The 18496-nt window shown below is 35.7% G+C and overlaps 1 protein-coding gene across 1 annotated transcript in view; it reads left to right on the top strand.

Moving 5' to 3' along the window:
- C3H8orf34 (chromosome 3 C8orf34 homolog) overlaps positions 1–18496 on the top strand; it is a 408045-nt gene that overhangs the window by 146135 nt on the left and 243414 nt on the right. Inside the window, 2 exon segments of the mRNA XM_074068561.1 lie at positions 5392–5561; positions 15626–15792. Coding sequence (XP_073924662.1) covers positions 5392–5561; positions 15626–15792 — 337 coding nt within the window.

Genomic DNA, 18496 nt, shown 5'->3' with positions numbered 1-18496 from the left:
TTGTCATTCAGACAGATGTGTCACAAACTTTTTTTGCCCAGGTTGGCCTCGAACTGCAATTCTCCCAATTTCAGTCTCTCACATAGCTTGGGGTGATAGGGCACACCACTGTGACCAGAAATTGGTTGAGATGGGGTCTCGAGACCTATTTGCCCAACCTGACCTCAAACTGTGATCCTCCCAAATAGCTAGGATTACAGGCATGAGACAAGGCCATTTGGTTTCATCTGTTTCTTTAAGAAACTTATATGTAGCTAAAAGCAAAAAGGTGATGTTTACAAAGTTTTTCTTGGAGTTCTCCATACTCAATTTGGAAAGTTTACTAGGTATACTTTCTATCTTCCAAGTTACCACAGATTACAGTTTTACAAAATGTTTTAACACCACAGTCTGCATTTTCTCTATCCTCCCATAATAATTTCCTTACCACTCACACAGCCTCTTGTTGCCACTATCTCCCAAAGTCAATGGCAAGTAATTTACTCTTTTAATACCACATTTCAGTTAAGAATAAGCTAACAATTTACTCCAAAATTCAGTGGCTTACTACAATCAATACTTATTTCTCTTGCTTCTCTGTGGCTTAGCTGATTTAGCTGGTTCTTGACTGGATAGGCTCTGCAAATTCCAGTGGGAATTTATCAAGTGTTTGGAGCATGGTTCTTTGTGAACTGATAGAAGCTAGGTTTGCCTGAAGTGGCTCAGATCTTGTCCAAGTGTTTCTTATCTCTCTTTTGAGAGGTGTGGAGTAACACAGGCATGTTTTTCTCATGACTTTTGCAGAAATGCAGAAAGGTAAATGAAAATATCCAAGGAGTCTCTGAGGCCTACACTTGTAAGTGGCATATGATAACTTCTGTCTACTCTGTTGGCTAAAGCAAGTCATATATGAAGGGAAATATATTCCACCTTTCTAAGAGGAGCTGTAAAGTCACATGACAAAAGGCACAGACACAGAGAGGTTGAAGTATCAGAATCATTAATGTCATCTGTTTCCCACACACTACTGGCGTGATTGCTAAAGCCAAAGGCGATAGGCTTCAGGAGCTGTTGAAATACTCAGGGCAGTGACTTTCTTATGTCCCAGTTTCCTGTCTGGATGCAGAGTTTCCCTCTGGAAAACATTCTCATCTGTTCTCAAAGCTCCTTTCTCCCAGCTTTGCATTTGAAGATATTTTGTTAAATTTCATGTAACATTATTGGATATTTGGAAAAGGGAGCATTCTAAGTAAATACAGTTTATAATATGTATATAAATGGTGTTTCAGAAATTCTGAAATACTGTGGAACTTACTTAACTTGACCACAGGCCATCCTAACTAGGCTTCTGTAATCCATAAAAGATTTGTACTATGGACCTTATTTTTATTCAACACCATATCAGTTACCTAATTTGTTGGGTATATAAGAAAGTAGAATTTCATCAGAGAGGGAAGTGAAATTTTATAATTGGAGATCATTTTAAAGGAGGCAGTGAGTGTGGGAAGCACACAGCAGTTGAACAAGAAGGAACTTTTAACTATGTGTTTACTTTGGTAATCTCCAATTCAAGTTTTATATTTGGACTCATGTATCACAAATATATATATAGATTAGTTTGAGATTATTATTGTGTCAAACACTTAATGCATTTTGTATAAGGATTATGTGCTTCACAAATACTCTTTTGTGAGCTGGCAGGTTTAAAGAAATTTAATTAAAGCTTAGGACTTCATAAGAAATACTTATTCCAAGTGGATCATCAGCATGTAGATTTTTTGATATGGCTTAAATATTATTTGGTGTTGTCCAAGAAACATTTACATGACTTTTAGCTCGATATGACCATACTTCATTCTTCATCACTTATACATTATTTTTTATTCCTTGAATTATTTTTAAATTCAGTTATGTCTTTTTGTACTTATTTTGCAAATTAGAATTGTGCTGGTTACTATGGAGGGAACAAAGAAGTTTAAGACATGACCCCAGTCTTCCATGAACATCGTTTTATTAAGAGAAACTAGGTCCATTTAACATGGATTACGTGTCACTCAGCTTTCTGTTGTTATTGGAACAAAATACCTGAGACAAACAACTTAAAAGAAGGAAACATTTATTTGGTTTTCAGTTTTAAAAGTTTTTGTCCATGGTCACTTGGCTCCATTACTTTGAGCCTGTGGTCAGGCATAATATATATATATGGTGGAGCAAAGCTGCTCATTTCCTTGCAGCCAGGAAGACGAAAGCAAGGGAAGAAGAGGCTAGGGTCTCTATCCCCTTTAAGGGCACTAACTTCTTCCCATTAGACTCCACCTCCTGAAGGTTCTACCACCTGCCGATAGCACCACAGACTGGTGTCTTTGGTGGACATGGCCTTTAAGATCATTTAAGATCATGGGACATTTAAGATCCAAACCATAACAGAATGTAACCATTAGTTATACTCAGTTATACTTAGTTGAACTTACTGTTGGTTAGACATTAATAGCTGACTTCCTTAAAGAATAGGAATGAAATAAAGTAACTAGTTCTAGTATATGTGAACTTCTAGTTGGTGGGCAATAGTAAGCAAATCTGACCTATGGGAGAATTTCTGAAGCAAGTTTACTTAAGAACCTCAATATCTAGGAACTTCTAACCTGGAAAGAAGGTTTTCATTTTCAAGGAATAATTTGGACTTTTTAATAAAGATTATTCTTGGAGTTTTAAATGACTTGATTTCCCATGCACTTAAAATATTTTCAAAACATTGTGCATTCAATGTGAATCTTTACATTTCCTTTGCCATTTACTGATACCTGTGGTCTCATACATGTAGTTTTAAGAACCATTTTCTTCACTAAACCCCTCTTAGAAGGATATTTGGAGAGATGTTAACTTAATCAAATCTAAATGATATATCCAAAGAAAAATGTGCTGTTTCAATCTATGACATGTAAATAGATTCAAGAACTATCAGAAATACATTTTTAAAAGAGAAAGTACTCTTTGTTCCTCTTTTCATCAATACAAGCATAAAAAGCTTTGTGCATTCAGGAATGTAAAAGTAGTAGAGTCCTTCTTTCTCACCTGTAAAGTAGTCCCTTCTCAGCTCCCCTGACCTTGTTTGCAACTCTTTGTTTTGCCTTGCTCATCAGCTATTTCTCAGTAAATTTCTGCTGCCAGCTGGAGTTAAACATCCCAAGTATCAAACCACTTATCCTTCTGTCTGTGTCCTACTTTCCAACAGCAGTGGCGGCTATCATTTTATTTAATTTCTCAGTAAGCATCCAAGGAGTTATTTTGCATTGCCTGCAGTTTTCAACCTTTTTGATTGCATTCAACTCTAAATCCTACTCCTCCCTCCCTCCCTTCCTTTCTCCCTTCTTTCCTTTTCTGTTTATTGTGTCTAAGCCTATGCAGTTCTGTTGTTACAATGATCAGTTTCTTTGTACCAATTCTTATGTTATTGTTGAGCCTATAGTAACACAAATCTCTAAACCAAATATGACCCCCATTATACAATGAAACTTCATAGGCTGAAAACCTACACCATCAATTTCCTATTCTGTTCTTTTGTCCATATGGACAACCAATCATCTGTACTTATCCAACTTGACCATTCTAGCAGTTCAGCTTATCTTTTTATTTCCAGATATGGCACATATATAAAAATGGCCCGAGTGGAGTCTGTGTCTGTAAATAATGATGTCTAGCATATGCACAGAATTTCATGGCTTCACTACATTAACTGCTAACTCATTTGGTATAATAAGTTTTACTATTCCTATCACCTCCATTTTACAGTTGGAGAAAATGAAGTAAGTACAGAGAATAATATCTCAAAGTTAAACAGGCCAAAATGGATTTTGAAGCTATATGTTCATAGATTTCTTTTAAAAATTCTGAGACATTTTTCCCTAATCTGATTTTAAAAGTAAATATAAATTTAACTTTTCCCCATATAGTTAATTGTAATTCTTGTGCTTCAGATGATATTAAGTTGTGGCAGTAATTTCAGTTATTTCAAAACATTAACTCATGTATGACTTCATAGCTGAAATCCATGGGAGTGCTTTGTTTTCCTGATTCAGGGCACATACGTACAGATGGATTTCCAATTAGTCATTAAGTTATATGAACACTCTTCCTAAAATTTACCTGCTGTATTTCATGTAGGCTGGAGAAATATTAAGACATCCAAGTGTTTTCTATTACCTGCTGTCACTTGGAGAAATGCTTATCAAATATGTTCCAAGTTGCATTTTATATGTTGTTTTTGATACTGTATATTACATTTACATATTGTAATTATATATTTTAATAATGTGTTTGCATTGTGTTGATTTAGATTTGCATATTTTTGTGAATTGTAAAGACTAAGAACACCAGTTCTAAATTTTTAAAGAATTATTCAAGACTTCTAATATTAGTTTTTTGCTAAACATGACTTAAGTAAAGTATGTGTTTCTTAGCTCAAGATATTTTTTAAATGCCCACACAAGTACATATGTGCCTTAGAATACCGAGAAGATATGGAAGTACCAACTCAAGAAATTAAAATCACCTACATGCCCTCCATCCAGATAAAACTTTTATTAAATTGTGGTCTTCCTTACCATTGTCTTTCCTTGCATATGAAGTACTTTGTTTTACATTCTAAGTTTTAATAAATATTGGAGAATGAATAAATAAATGTATTGGCGAGTGGATTATGGGTATAAACCCATATGATTTTTTAAACAAAGATTAAATCATCTTATATATATATTGCTTTTGAACTTGCCTTTTTTCACTTAAGATATTTCTAGGAATTACATACATTCAGTATTCTCCTACAATATCATTTTAGTAGCTACATCATATCTAAGTGGACCAATGAGTCACCTTGCTTCAAATCTATGAAAAGAGATGAACATTTTTTGAATTAGAATGATGTATTTGTTAATGATAGTATTCTGCTTCAGACCTCTCCTGGATCCCTAAAGGTCCAGAATACTTCACAACTAGAAGAATAGACTCTTCTGGATCTGTATTCTCTTGCTTTTATTCCCTGAATCCAACCCAATTTCCTTCAAGAAACTATTTACCACTTCCCAGCAGTGACACCAGGTGCTTTTACTTCGTGGGCCCTATATCACTCTTTTCCTGTACCATGAATGTTGGACCCACCCTGCCTTCCCAAGAAAACACATGTGGCCTTCTAAATTCAAAGCCACAATTTCACTCCTAGATCCTTGATCACAGTGACTTTCAGGAATTAGAACAAATCACATACAAGTCATTGAGTAGGGATGGTGCAAACTGGAGTTTTATGGAAAAAGGGATATTTTGGTTTGAGTAAGTGGCCAAAACTCTAGGCAAAGTTATTTTCCTGCCTGTGAACAAGGAAAGGAAATCTAAAGCACTATGTTCTTTTCTTCTCTTCAGGAAACAGTCTCTTTTAATTCTCTTCTGAGGCCCCGTGTGATTGGAGAATGGATTGGTAGAGAAGAAAATGATGCTGATCCTCTAGCTGCTGAAATGCTGCAGCCCCCAGTTCCAAGAAATAAAAATGACCAATGGGAAAGTGAAGACAGTGGCTCTAGCCCTGCAGGAAGGTGAGATGAGATATCTTCTAAGACTGGGTATCATTAATCACTAAAAGGTAGAGGGAAAATAAAACTAAGGACAAGATTTTGATAGCAGCTTTATTAAAATGGTGAGACCCTGCACACAACAAAAAAATTATCTATATTTAGTTACTTATTCTGCAATGTATATTAACTTCAAAGCATCATGTTCTATATGATAAATATGCAGAGTTTTATCTGTCAGTGAAAATAACATTTGCTCTATTTTAAAATGCAGTGTTACTAGATTTGCTCTTGGTTTTGAATTTTGATCTTTTTCTTTGTATCCAGGAGATCACTGTTTCTTTGCTACTAAAACTAAATAGAGATATAACTTCATTGTGATAATCTATAAATCAAGGCCTACTATAGTATTGGGCAGTGAATGGTGAGCTGATAAGAACTGGGGAAGGAAGCCAAGTGCCGGTAGCATTAGCTATTTGGGAGGCTGAGATCTGGAGGACTACAGTTACAGGCCGATTTGTGAGACTTCACCTCAACAGAGAAAAGCTGGGTGTGGTGTTGCATGGCTGACATCCCAGCCAAAGCAGGAAGACTAAATTAAGAGGATCATAGTCCAGGCCAGCCTGGGCAAAAAGCAAGACTCTGTTACCAAAATAGCCAGAGCACAAAGGGTTGGAGCCATGGCTCAAGTGGTAGAGCACCTGCCTAGCAAGAGCAAAGAGAGCTCTGAATTCAAACCCCAGGACTGCCAAAAAAATATGGAGAAGGGGGACTTCTGATGTATTTGAAAGATATAGCCAGTTATCAGGGAGAAGAAAACTATTAAATGTATAATATATGGAAACTTCAGGGAAGTTGGGGTAAAAAGCACCATGGGAGACATGAGTCGATTATACAAGACTGAGAAAATAGATTTAAATAACTCATGAGTTAAAATGTGACAGACATTTAAACGTTATGTGTCATTAGTTGACCACCATAGAAGACTTTCCTATGCAGAGCAGAGCCACTGGAACTTCGTATTTCTTATGTTGAATTTAGCAGCAACCAATAACTTTTTTTCCAAGGAGAAAATTGTTATTTTCTGCAATGTAATAGCCTTCAGGGTGCTTTACTTTGACTTATCACTTGGTTGAAGGGGAAGAACTTCAGTCTACTTATTAATGTGCTTCAGGCATATAGAAAATTGATTCTATTTCCATGAGAAATTACTTTTAAATTTTTTAAATAGTTGAAGTGTCCCATGTAAGGAGAAGAAAGCCATTTTTAAAAATCCACTTATCCTCTTTTGTGAAATGTCAGATCAATTTCACCTGTCAATGAGGGTAATTTCAGTTTTAATAGTAAACTTATGAAACTCAGTAGACCTTTATCTTTATTCATCAGTAAATCTTTAGTTCTTAAATGTGAAATAAAGAAATGTTGACTTTCATTTTGCTTTCATTTAGTCATAATAATCAGAACTGTTCATTGCAAATGTTACTGCTTCTATTTTCTTTCTTGCGTCACTTACCTCTTACTTCCCTTGGAAAACACAATAAAGGTGAATCTTTTCTCTAATCCTAGTTGAATCCTTTACTCAGAAACTCAGTCTACAAAGATCTCTTTCAAATATTTGTCTTGAAAAGTTGTTTTCAGCTTTAATTTTCTCTAAATTATGAGTTGAGACATTACCTATGAAATTAAATGAAACAAAATAAATGGCAGAAACCTGCTAGATGCCCATTAATTCAGAAAAAGTACATGCGTATCTGATTAAATGTACAGAATAATGACAAACCATGGGTTATAAACTATATTTCTCCCATCTTCTAATATAAAACAGGATTCCTCAATTTATACCAGTAGTGTACATAGCATTAAATTTGATTTGGATGAATAAGAATGGATTGCAGAGACATTTTTAATGGCTCTAGAGTCTATAATTATAGTATTTGCTTTTGTCATTAACTAGTAATGAACATGTACTATAATTTAACAATCTTAAACATTAAGAATCAGAATTGTATTCTGGACTCCTCAAAGAAAATTTGGCTTTCAAAGCAGACTTCATCCATTTTTCTTTCCCCCACTGTGGCCACACATGGCTGTTGTTAATAGACATCTGTTATACGAGTGATAGAGGTGAGGGCTGTCACTAGACATCTGCTAAATAAAGCTTATTCATAGGGAAGATCATTTAGAGCCTATATTTTTTGCCCTTATCCCCAACTTGATTTTTTCTATGGTTTGTTCTTTAAGTCTTGTCTGAATGGCTGCTATTACAACACTCCATCTTTAGTATATAGTCAACTTTCCTTTTCATGCAGAATCATAGATACAGGATACTTGATAGCTACTTCATCACTAAATTAAGAGAGAATTAAATAAATGACATATTAAAGCTTGAGAGGGTTATGGGTAGGAATTTACCCAAATATTTTCCTGCAATATTCTTTACCTGAACTTTTTCCTTATGCCCCTCAAATGCAACATTCTATGAAGAGGGTCAACAACTTTGGTATGTGTAACTGCCACCAAAGGAGTTACATGCTGGCTAAAGTGAAGACAGCTTTGAAGACAGTGTGTAGAAACTAACAGAATGAAGACATACTAACATGAATAACATGGCTGTAGATGTTCTCCAAATAGGTTTCAAGATCTGTGACTCTCTTGAAATTCATGCAAAATGGCACATGTACAAGTTGATGGGCATTTTTTTCTGTATATTTTTGAGATTCTCAAGTTCAAAATTAATTCATGAAAGAGAAAGATGAATGTGTTGTGGAATGATTAAATATTCTCCACGTTTGTCATGTATTACTTATTGGCATCCGTTGCTCTAGCTTACCTAGCTTGTTAGTGGGAAAGTGTATACACCCATTGCACATTTAGTTATAAAAGATAATTACACATTTATAATATGAATGTAAATAAAAATTGAGTTTAATAAACCCATATAATCTTATTACAAGCTGTCTTAATTAGACTTTGCAGTAGCTGTGTAATGGATTTCCTAAAATTACTTGTTAAATCTTAATGTGAATTTGTAAATAAGTTCATCAAGCCTTGAAAACCTAATGAGGCTCCTTTAAAGCTGAACCACCTTATTAAAACAAGAATAATATCCATAAATATTATAGATCTGGTAAATTAGCTCTGTTAGCTGAGTACTGTTATTAGATTGTAAATATGTCATAAAATTAATATAAATCTTAAAATTTAGAAATACATATTAGATTTTAAACTAAACACTAAACCCACTTCCTGTTACAAAGTTTTCCTTTTCATGAAAGTTCAAAATTGCTTCTGAAGTGTCAGTGAGCAAAGACTAGAAATATTCCCCTTCCATAGAGACAAACAATAAACAAATAAATATAAAAATATATACCATAAACTCAAGTAGTGATAGGTGGTATGCTGGGAAATAAATCAAGATAAAAAAGAAGAAAAGGGACCATAGATGAAGGGCTATTTTTCATGCCAAGCTCAAGAACAAAGAAATAATCCTGATATTGTCAGATTGTGACTATTGTTGACATGATAGAAGATATGTAAAGGATATGGAAGAGTAAAGTCCAACTAAGTAATTTAGGGATGTTCTAACATGAATATTCTAAATATAAAAATGTTGATTAAACAGAAGTTAATATACAAAAGAGATCAAAGAACAGAAGTCTTAAAATATCTAAAATATTCAGGAATTGTACCTCACAAATTTTAAAACTAATGAATAAATCACACACTTATTTCAGAATCTTGTTGAAGTCATTTTGATAGGTTCAGATCTGTTCCTTTTCATTTACTTATTCATGTAGATAATACATATCCCAATTCAAATAGTCATGTTATGAAACACAGTGTTAATCATCCATGGAATTCTTATCTATTTGATAGGCAACATTTGGGGCCAAATTCATTTCCAGGTCTTCTAGCTCTGTGTGATGTTGATTACCAAAAGATGTGTGTTAATGAGACTAAACAAAATGCTTCAGCCCTCATGAAATTGTCTAGGTATTTGTTGGCTGATGAAAAGGAGTTAAGCATTTGTAATGTATCATTAGTTCCTCATCTTGTTTTTTTTGTCTGTTTCACTATCTCAGGCTGAAAGACACATATCTACATAAATTAGTTTTGAATTCACTTAATATATCTGTTTTTTAAAAATAGGTTCAAAAAGAAAAATTAAATTTGTTATATATTTATTGAATATTAATATCAGACAATATGTTAAATGTGAGGTTAGACCAATAAGAAAAAAATAATCCAAGATTCAAAGTACTTGTTAAAGTTCAGAGAATGACCCTGCTGCCCCCCTAAATAAGTCTTATTTTTGTTGCTCAGTGCACACAATGCCAGGTCTGTAACAAACATCCACTAAGTATCTGGTAAATTGATTATAAAAATATCACACACATGTTTTTAAAGAGATCTTTTATATATAAAAATCTAAATGCATCAAATGTCCATGAAACTTTTTATTGTCTCTCTCTCTCAAGACCTTAATGCAAAGGAAACCCTTTTATTTCTGATGAGAGTCAAGAAAAACGGTACAGATTCTGCTTCCCATGCTTTAAGAGTGAACTCTACAAGCACAGGAAATAATTTACAAGAGAAATTTAACTTTTCACCATCGAGAGCACATGGGGTCAGATGAAACTAATATTTACCAACCTGTGCTCAGAAGCAGAATGGGACAAATCTGGCTAACAGAGGAGACTAGGGACAATGGTCGAGTGGAGAGGCCAGATCTCTTTAGGCAGGCTCCTGGAGACTGAGCTGGGTTGATCACCACTTTAAACTATCCCTTCCATCTGACCCGGGTTTAGAGGTTACCCTTGTAAACCAAAGAAAAATGGATTCCTTATATATATTGCCACCAAATTAAAATGTTAACTGCAATTATTTTTCATAAGTCCTCCTCTCATTCCGTTTCTCTCTGGATAGGATGCTTTGGCTCAAGTAAAGACGTGCAAATCTCCAGGATGCCACCCTGGTGTTCTTTGAATACAGAATGCTCTAAGAACTACCACTAAGAGACTGCTCCATGTGCTTTTCCTCTCTTAACCTACTTCATACTCATGAAAGCATCATTAGTATCACTGTTTCAAAATGAGGAAAACAAGTCCCAGAGTGGTTCTTGCCTGTCCCAAGATTGGATTAGCTAGTAAGTGACTGAGCCAAGCTGTCTTGCTCCAACTTCTGTCCTCTTAAATGCTTTGCTCTTCAGCTTCTCTTCAGAAAAATTTTCAAGGAATTGTGGCCATTAAGGTTTAGCTTCAGATCTGGAAAAGAGGGGACCCAGGTGAAGAAACTAAGAACCCTAAATGTTCATATGAAGAGCCCACCCCCTCCTCTCTTCAGCTCACTCACCACTTTGCACTCACCTGCTACCTGTAGCAGTGTACTGTTTTCTTTCAATGGTGTCATTCCCACTTTTCCATTCTCAAGATATGGTGCTAGAGAAGAGAGAGGTGTTATCTCTGCTCTTCTACTTATAGACCTTGCTTGGTCCCTTCTCCCTGTCCCCCCATCCTCCCTCCCTTCTCCCTAAAAAAATCTTACCTAAAAGCTTGATTTCTGACTAGTGTTTTCACTCTTTGATTATCTTCCATATTTTCTTGTAGCAATAATTTGCCAATGCCCATGTCATTCTCCTTTCCCTGAGTATACATGCACCCTAGCACCTCCTATCTTGATGAAATCAGTATCAACATATGGAGTGAGATTTTTCTCACTCCTACTACTACTGAACCTAACTGGCCTAGCTGGGTGCAATAGGAGATGCAGAAAGGACAAACAATAGAAGGCAAAGCTGGGGTCAGGTGTGTTGGGCACTTGGATGGAGATGCACAACAGCCTCGTTGCTTCTTTTCTCTATTATTCTTTTCTTCATCCTTTAAGGCCTTAATTCTTTACAATTCTTTAAAACCTTGCTTCTAAAGTCTTTTCTATTCTTTAAAGTCTCTTGCTTTAGACTCTCTTTGTCCCATGTTTTCTCTTTAACTTTCTTAAAGTCTCAGTGCTCAGACTTGCACTGTCCCATGTTCTCTTTAGCTTTTCTAAAGCTTATGTATAAAGTTCTCAGTGCAGAAAGCTGCTCTCGTGGAGACATATCAGCCAGCGTCAGGGTCAGCATCAGCCAATCAAAATTTCCCATCAAAAAACCCTGTGTCCTCCTTCAGGGAGTCTTTTATATCCAGTGGTAAACAAGGAGGTGGAGCAACAGTTCTCGGGGAGGGGCGTGACATTGTAAGAAGAGAAATCTGTGTTCCTACTTCTCTGAACAAGTGAACACCTTAGAAAAAGCAGCTGTGCTGTCTTCTATGACTGCGGCTGTGCCAAACTCAGCCTGTAGATCATTGAGCACAACTGTGCTTGTGTCAGATGCTCGTAGGCTTCTCATAATCTGCTCCCCACAAACAAAAGTGATTCTTCCTCAAACTTAGCCTCTCATATCCTTTGCTTGCTTTACCACTGGTCTTGGATTCCACCTTACATCACTCTCTTAATTCTTCTGCCATATCCTAGACCTTCTCATTGTTACTATCTGTGAACAGATTACAGATAGCATTATCAATAGTTATTTCAGATGCTTCACTCACTATTATCTCCTGTCTTTCTGTTTCATTCCTTCTCATGCCCAAACTTAGCAGGATCTTACAAAGTCCACTAATTATGCACAGTTTTCATTGTCTTTCCACTTTATTGCTCATTTTTCTCCTTATTTGCCTTCTGTCCATGGCACACTGTGACAATCACTTTCTTGGATACACTATTAACTCCTTCACCCCTCTTTTCCTTTGTTTTACTTTCCATATAAAGCTCTGCCCTGTTGAAATTCAGATCTTTACCTATTCTGTGACAGGATCAGCAAAGGCTACAGAGTACTTGCCCACTGTGGCCAGTGTCACTGAACTCATGACCACTCCGTTTCAGGGACACACTGGTCTGCCCAGTGAAGCTGAGCCTTTGCCTGGTCCATGCACACATTCACTAACCTCAATGATGACTTTGTGTTTTTTCTTTCCTTTCTAAATCTCCAACCCTTCTCCCTGATCTTATTCTGAAATGGTGAGCTTCTTTCTGTTTCCCAGAGAAAACCAGGTGCACCTTTGGGTACCTGGCTCTTCTGTGCCCAAGTCCTCTGCATACTCCTGCCCAAGACAATCTTCCACTCTCCCCTAAATCCTCTCACTTACTTGAGGTGATCACTTCCCTGTGTTCCCTGCACTGTTCCCACTGCTAGATTTTTCCCATTTGCATAATTGTGCTGCAGAATTCTCTAAAATCCAGGAGCCTCCCTGACTCCCAGCTGTTACTGCTGTCTTTCATTGTTTTACAATCAAACTCCTCCCAGGACTCATCTTGTGTTCACTGTCCTTTGTTTTTCTGCAATCTTTTCAAAAGAGAATTTATTCCCACTACTACTAAAACCACCTGTGTCATTGTCACTAGATGACCTCTTGTTGGTGTCACCTACTGTCATTCAAGTGACATGAACCCCACCATCTGAAATTCCAACATCAAGTCTCAGCCACCATCTTACTTGTGCTAGCATAGAAATATGAGATCCCCTCTCATTTCTTTATTTAGATCTTTTCCTCACCATCTTTAACTGTAATTGTCAAAGTCATGATGCACTGAGGACCAAAATGATGTCCATAGAAAATCCTGATCTGAACACTAAAGATAGTTTATTTAACCTATTCAGGGGCAATACTGGGACATTATGATGTGGAAATACCAATGGATTTGATAACAAGTTTCTCCTGAGAGTGTGCTGTGAGATAAGGTTCATGCAATAAGTACTCTAGGAAAACAGTTGTGGATCTGGAATGTAAATCAAAGTTTACATTGGGCAGATGTGCTTTTTTCTAAAGATGACTTGATCATATGTAAGTCTTTAAAAAGTAAGCACATAATGGTTTATGGGAATAAGAATAGGTAGAGACTTGAGAACTGGATGGATAACAAAATAACAGGCTACCTTACATTCTCCACCCAGCAGAATAAGTCAACCTAGGTATGGCATTCCTTAACCTCCAAACTAGCAAAAGAAGGTGGCTCAGGTGTTTCATTTCTTCGTATAATTGAACAGGATCTCCTCCAACCACACGAGAAGAACCCAGAGACACACAAGTGCAGGAGGGGAAGGGTTGGTCAGGAACCCTATTAACAATAGTCATGGGAAGTATTCCTCCTTCCTTACCAGATTTGAGACTCCCACTCCCCACTGAAGATACCAGGGATCTGAGGGGGAACAGCAAGAAGGAATTTGCTTCAAAAACAGCCTGTGTAGAAGTCTCTTTCTCCACATGGGCCTGATATTCCCCACTTCCTTTCCCCAAAAGACACCAGGCAGCTCGGTCCATTTTCCTGAACAAAAAGGCATCAGTAAGACATATCCCTTTACAACAAAACTTGGCATGAAAAACATTTTGTTTATCCACTCCAACACTTTCTCATCCATCTAGAGGTGACACCAGATGATCAACCTGGAATGCTCCTTGTGTCCCATCACACAATACTGGCAGGGACCAGTGGGAGCCCCAGCAACAACAGATAAATGAAGCTGACCAAAATGGTATTGCAAGAATACTGACAATTGAATTGTCATTGGACCCACAGGCTACACACATAGGTCAAGAATTGCAGGTGGCTGCCTTCTAAGATTTGCATAAGATCCAGAAACTCCTAAAATAATAGCCAAATTGTGCTGGATACAGTTTTTAAAGCACCATTTGTTAAACAGTGGCAGGTACAAAGCTGAATTCTGTTTTCCTCTGTTCAGTTATTTTAGCTACAGTTAGGATTCTAGGAGTTTCCCATAGTTTAGAAAACCACATGAGGTTTGGATGGCATTTGTAGGCAGAATTTGAAATGTCCCTGCCACGAATTTCTCCTTACTGAGATTTCCCCTCACTTTCCAACTTATGTGGAAATCTCCAGTTCTGCTCTGTGATTCTTCAATAATTCACAATGCATATTTCTATCTAAATTTTAGTCAACTCATGTGACACTGTGGGGTCTGCCCACAGTCTCAAAATTGTAAAAATGTGAAGCCCACTCAATGTTGTTCCCTCTAGCACATACTTATCTCCCTAATTTCTGCTTGGATTTAGTCACTTTTCAGATTTATCATTATTATCTTTGGGAGAAATTATCTTTTTCCAGGTACTGTGTTATAGTTAGAAATGGAATTCACTGCATAAAATTTAAACTTCTTTATGAGCTAAGATTTCCATAAACAAAGTTAAAAGGGAAATATTAAATTGGAAAGAATATATTTACAATGCCTGTGACAGACAGTTAATTTTTAGCTCTTTCAAGAAACTACATTTCTGGAATTCTTCAGACTTTCTTAAACAAAGGAAAGCTGGAAGACTGGACTCCAGCAGATATTCCTTTAAAGAAGAATTGAAGGAAGTTCTTCAAATAGAAATGAAATAATAAAGGAGAGAATCTTGGAACATAAAAAAGGAAGGAAGAAAAACTACCGAAATGAGTTTATGCAATGTATTATCCTCATGAGTTTCAAAAATTATATTTGATTATTGAAGTAATTAAGATATAATGCCACCTGATATTCAAAGTAATAATATCTAAAAGTAGAGAAGGCAAAGGGACTAAAGAGGTATAATTATTACTAATATTACTACATACCGTAAGGTGTTCACTCTAAGTGGTAAGTGTTGATATTTGTACAGCGCGTATTGACTGTGATACCTCATGAATGTATATTGTACACAAAGAAGAAAACTATACAAAGAAGAAAACTGCTCAAAACACTGTATTGCAAGACAATTCAAAGGGGAAGAGGATACTCCCTTCAACAAATGGTTCTGGACAACTGAATGCACAAATACAAAAAAAGTTGTTATCTTAATGAAATATGTCCCTGGATACTCAGGTGTTTTGCTCTACATAGGTATGTTTTGTATATCAGGGATGTTCTAGCTCCTCTTTAAGGCACCAAAGGATGTTTAAGAAAGACTGTATTTTCATTATCTTTGGGGATACAGCTGCATATCAAAATAACCAATGAAAATTTGTTTGTGTATCTTCTTTACTCACCATAGCTAATTAACATTTAAATATTTCTTCAGCTTAAAGATGGAGCCCAAAACTAAAGGATTAAAACAGCAGCAGCAGCAACATAAGAAACTTTTGGCAGCGATGCTTTCTCAGGATTCCTTTGAGTCCATCCACAGCCCGACACCATCTGTAACAGAAGAAGATATTGATAACGAAGATGATGCAATGGAATTGCTGGGTAATTTTAAAAATTAATAATTTCTCTTTTTCTTATCTGACATTGTAAAAGTGTCCATTGATTAAGACATTTTAAATTTTTTGAATAGTTTTCTCTTGGGAAAAAGAAACCACTTAACATAACTCTTTCTTTTTACATTAGACTTTGATGGAGTTGCATGAAAGAACTAAGTTGAAAAAACCCACGCATGTGAAATATTTGACTGTATTTTGTGCTTTGTGTATGCAACGCTATCTTCTGACAACTTAAGTATTATTCTATGTGCAATTGTGATAAAAATTCAAATTTGTCTGCTTTATTCTCTGACTATAATTGCCTTGATCACACCTATTGTCTATAAAATGTATTCAAAATTCTTATTTCAGTCCTCATCTCAAGATGTCCTTCTGTTATTTTAAGGATGTTTTAGAGGCAGATAGTAAATTAATGTTTTAATTCTTCCATAAATGACAGGAAAGTTTGCAAAGATTTCAAAGTCTTTACAAGTTTTTTATTTTCATGAAAACTTTGCTAATGTTGCATATGTAGGGTATTGTTTTTTAATATTTCTAAGTTATTCTTATTTATTAGTGAAGCAGTTGTGTTTTGCTCCAACAAAAATCTCTTCATATATTTTTTTAATTGAACTTCACTTTGAAAAATCATTTTTCCAAAAGAAGGAAATGAAATTTTATTTCAATGAGAGTGATCCACACACAAAACAATGTGTTTTTAATTCAGTGACATTAATTATTCTACTATAAATAATTTAAACAATTTCTGAATACTTTTGTGACTGTTATAATTTTAACTGGAATGAGAGTAAGTAATGTAATAACTTGGAACCTTCAAACAATCTTTAGCTATAAAATATTGAATCACCCCCCCAAAAAAACCCCAAACCCATCTATTTTCTAAAAGTATTTCTTTCTAGGCCAAATCTCTTGATTTTAATTCCTAATGGCAGTAGGTCACTTTCATTATGAGACTATGCACTGCCTACTGTGTTAATGAGGTACTGCTCATTATGACAGATAGTCTACGCGTAGACCTACAAAGGTGTTGTTCAGTCAGTGATGCAGGTTTGAAAATATTTTCTGATGGCATAATAACTACATTCATTCCAGTTTTAAGGACACTTTATTGTGGCATATTTCACTGTTGGTCTTTGTTTACTTAATTTTATTTTTTAGTGGTTAAGTCTTTCTACTTCCCAATCACTGATGTGGCAGATGTGGCCTTGGTATGGTTACTTTCATTCAACTTCCATTCAACGAACATTTTTGTGAGCACTGCGCTTGGTTCTAGAGACATAAAAATAAAATAACAGTGTTCTGTTTGCAGGAATTTTCTATCCTAGTGTTCAAGATAAAAATGTAAATACATCCCTCTGCTGTGTTCTCATCTGCAATGATTGGACTAAGCACATAGCTGTCAGAGGTAGTACTAAAGCAGAAGTAGGGCACAGGGATCAGAGGATGTTTCCTAGAGAAGCCAATTCCTCTGGTCGTCCTGAAGCACATGTAGGTGTAAGCTTAGCTTAGCAGGTAGGGTGCGGCCATCACACCCTCCCTGAAGGTTTGCTCACCTGTGTACGGAGTCTTTGCAACTGCTGTAAATCACTCCTCTGCTTTGCTCACTAGCAGTGAGAGGGGTGATGAAGGGATTCTTTGAGGAGACTTAGATTTTCTCTCACTGCTGGTACTCTGCAGATCTCAGTTGTCCTATTCTGAGGCTTCTAGTTTCCTCATTTGAAGAACAGAGGATTGGGTTTTAGAACCTACCTAAGGATCTGCAATTAGCTGGTCCTTACTAATTCTTTTTTTTTTCATTTAGATTTTTGGTCTGTGTTCTGAGTACACTATTCCTAGTAGAAGAACTGGAGCTCAAATAATCTCACATATCTCAGCCCAGGTAGCTGGTGGTGCAATAATGCTGGTCTCTCCAGTCCTGAAATTTCCCTGTAGAACATGTAATGTTCCAAGTACACTGGGTTTTCCTTCAAAATAATTTTAAATATAAATTTTTTTTAAAAAAAGCAGGTTTCAGAGAAATATATGATTGTGTCTATTTGAAGAAAGTGTAAGTGTTACCTTAGTGAAAATTTATGTGAAATCAAATTTTAGTATGTAGAATCATTGTAAGATGCAATAGAGATGTTTGGTATTTAAATTTCTTTTTAAATCTACAGTGTGTTGTAGAATGAGTTTGCCGTAACTTTTGTGTTTTTAAGGACTTAACTTCCATTGTTACCTGTACCATGACAAAACTGCTGAAGTACTTTGTAAATCTTGTGAAGTGACAAATAAGTAAAAGGTACAATTATCACCAGCATTAATATGGAAAGGGATTACTCTTCAATAAAACTGGTGACGTAAAGAAAAAAATCCTTTAGTTGAACTAGTCCATGTAAATAGAACTAAGGATTCTTGCTTTGTTTATTTAAAAATGAACCATGGTTGATATATGCGGATTATTAGTCAATTATTAATAGTCATTTAATTGTATATTTTTGTATTTCCTTTCTAAATGTATTAGGGATGTGAAAATATGATAATACTGCACCATAGTTTTTAAGTAGATGAAGTATTTTCTGTAACATTCTTTTAAAGGCATTCATGCACATTACAAAAGTAGCTTAATATGAAATGAATACTATGTATCCAAGAATAAAATACCCAATTTGTTAATTAGAAAAAAGAAATACAAAGTTTTAAACACCTCT

Source organism: Castor canadensis, chromosome 3 (assembly GCF_047511655.1).
Source record: "Castor canadensis chromosome 3, mCasCan1.hap1v2, whole genome shotgun sequence".
Lineage (NCBI taxonomy): Eukaryota > Metazoa > Chordata > Mammalia > Rodentia > Castoridae > Castor > Castor canadensis.
Note: the sequence above shows the minus strand (reverse complement) of the source record. Positions and strands in the feature narration are given on the sequence as shown.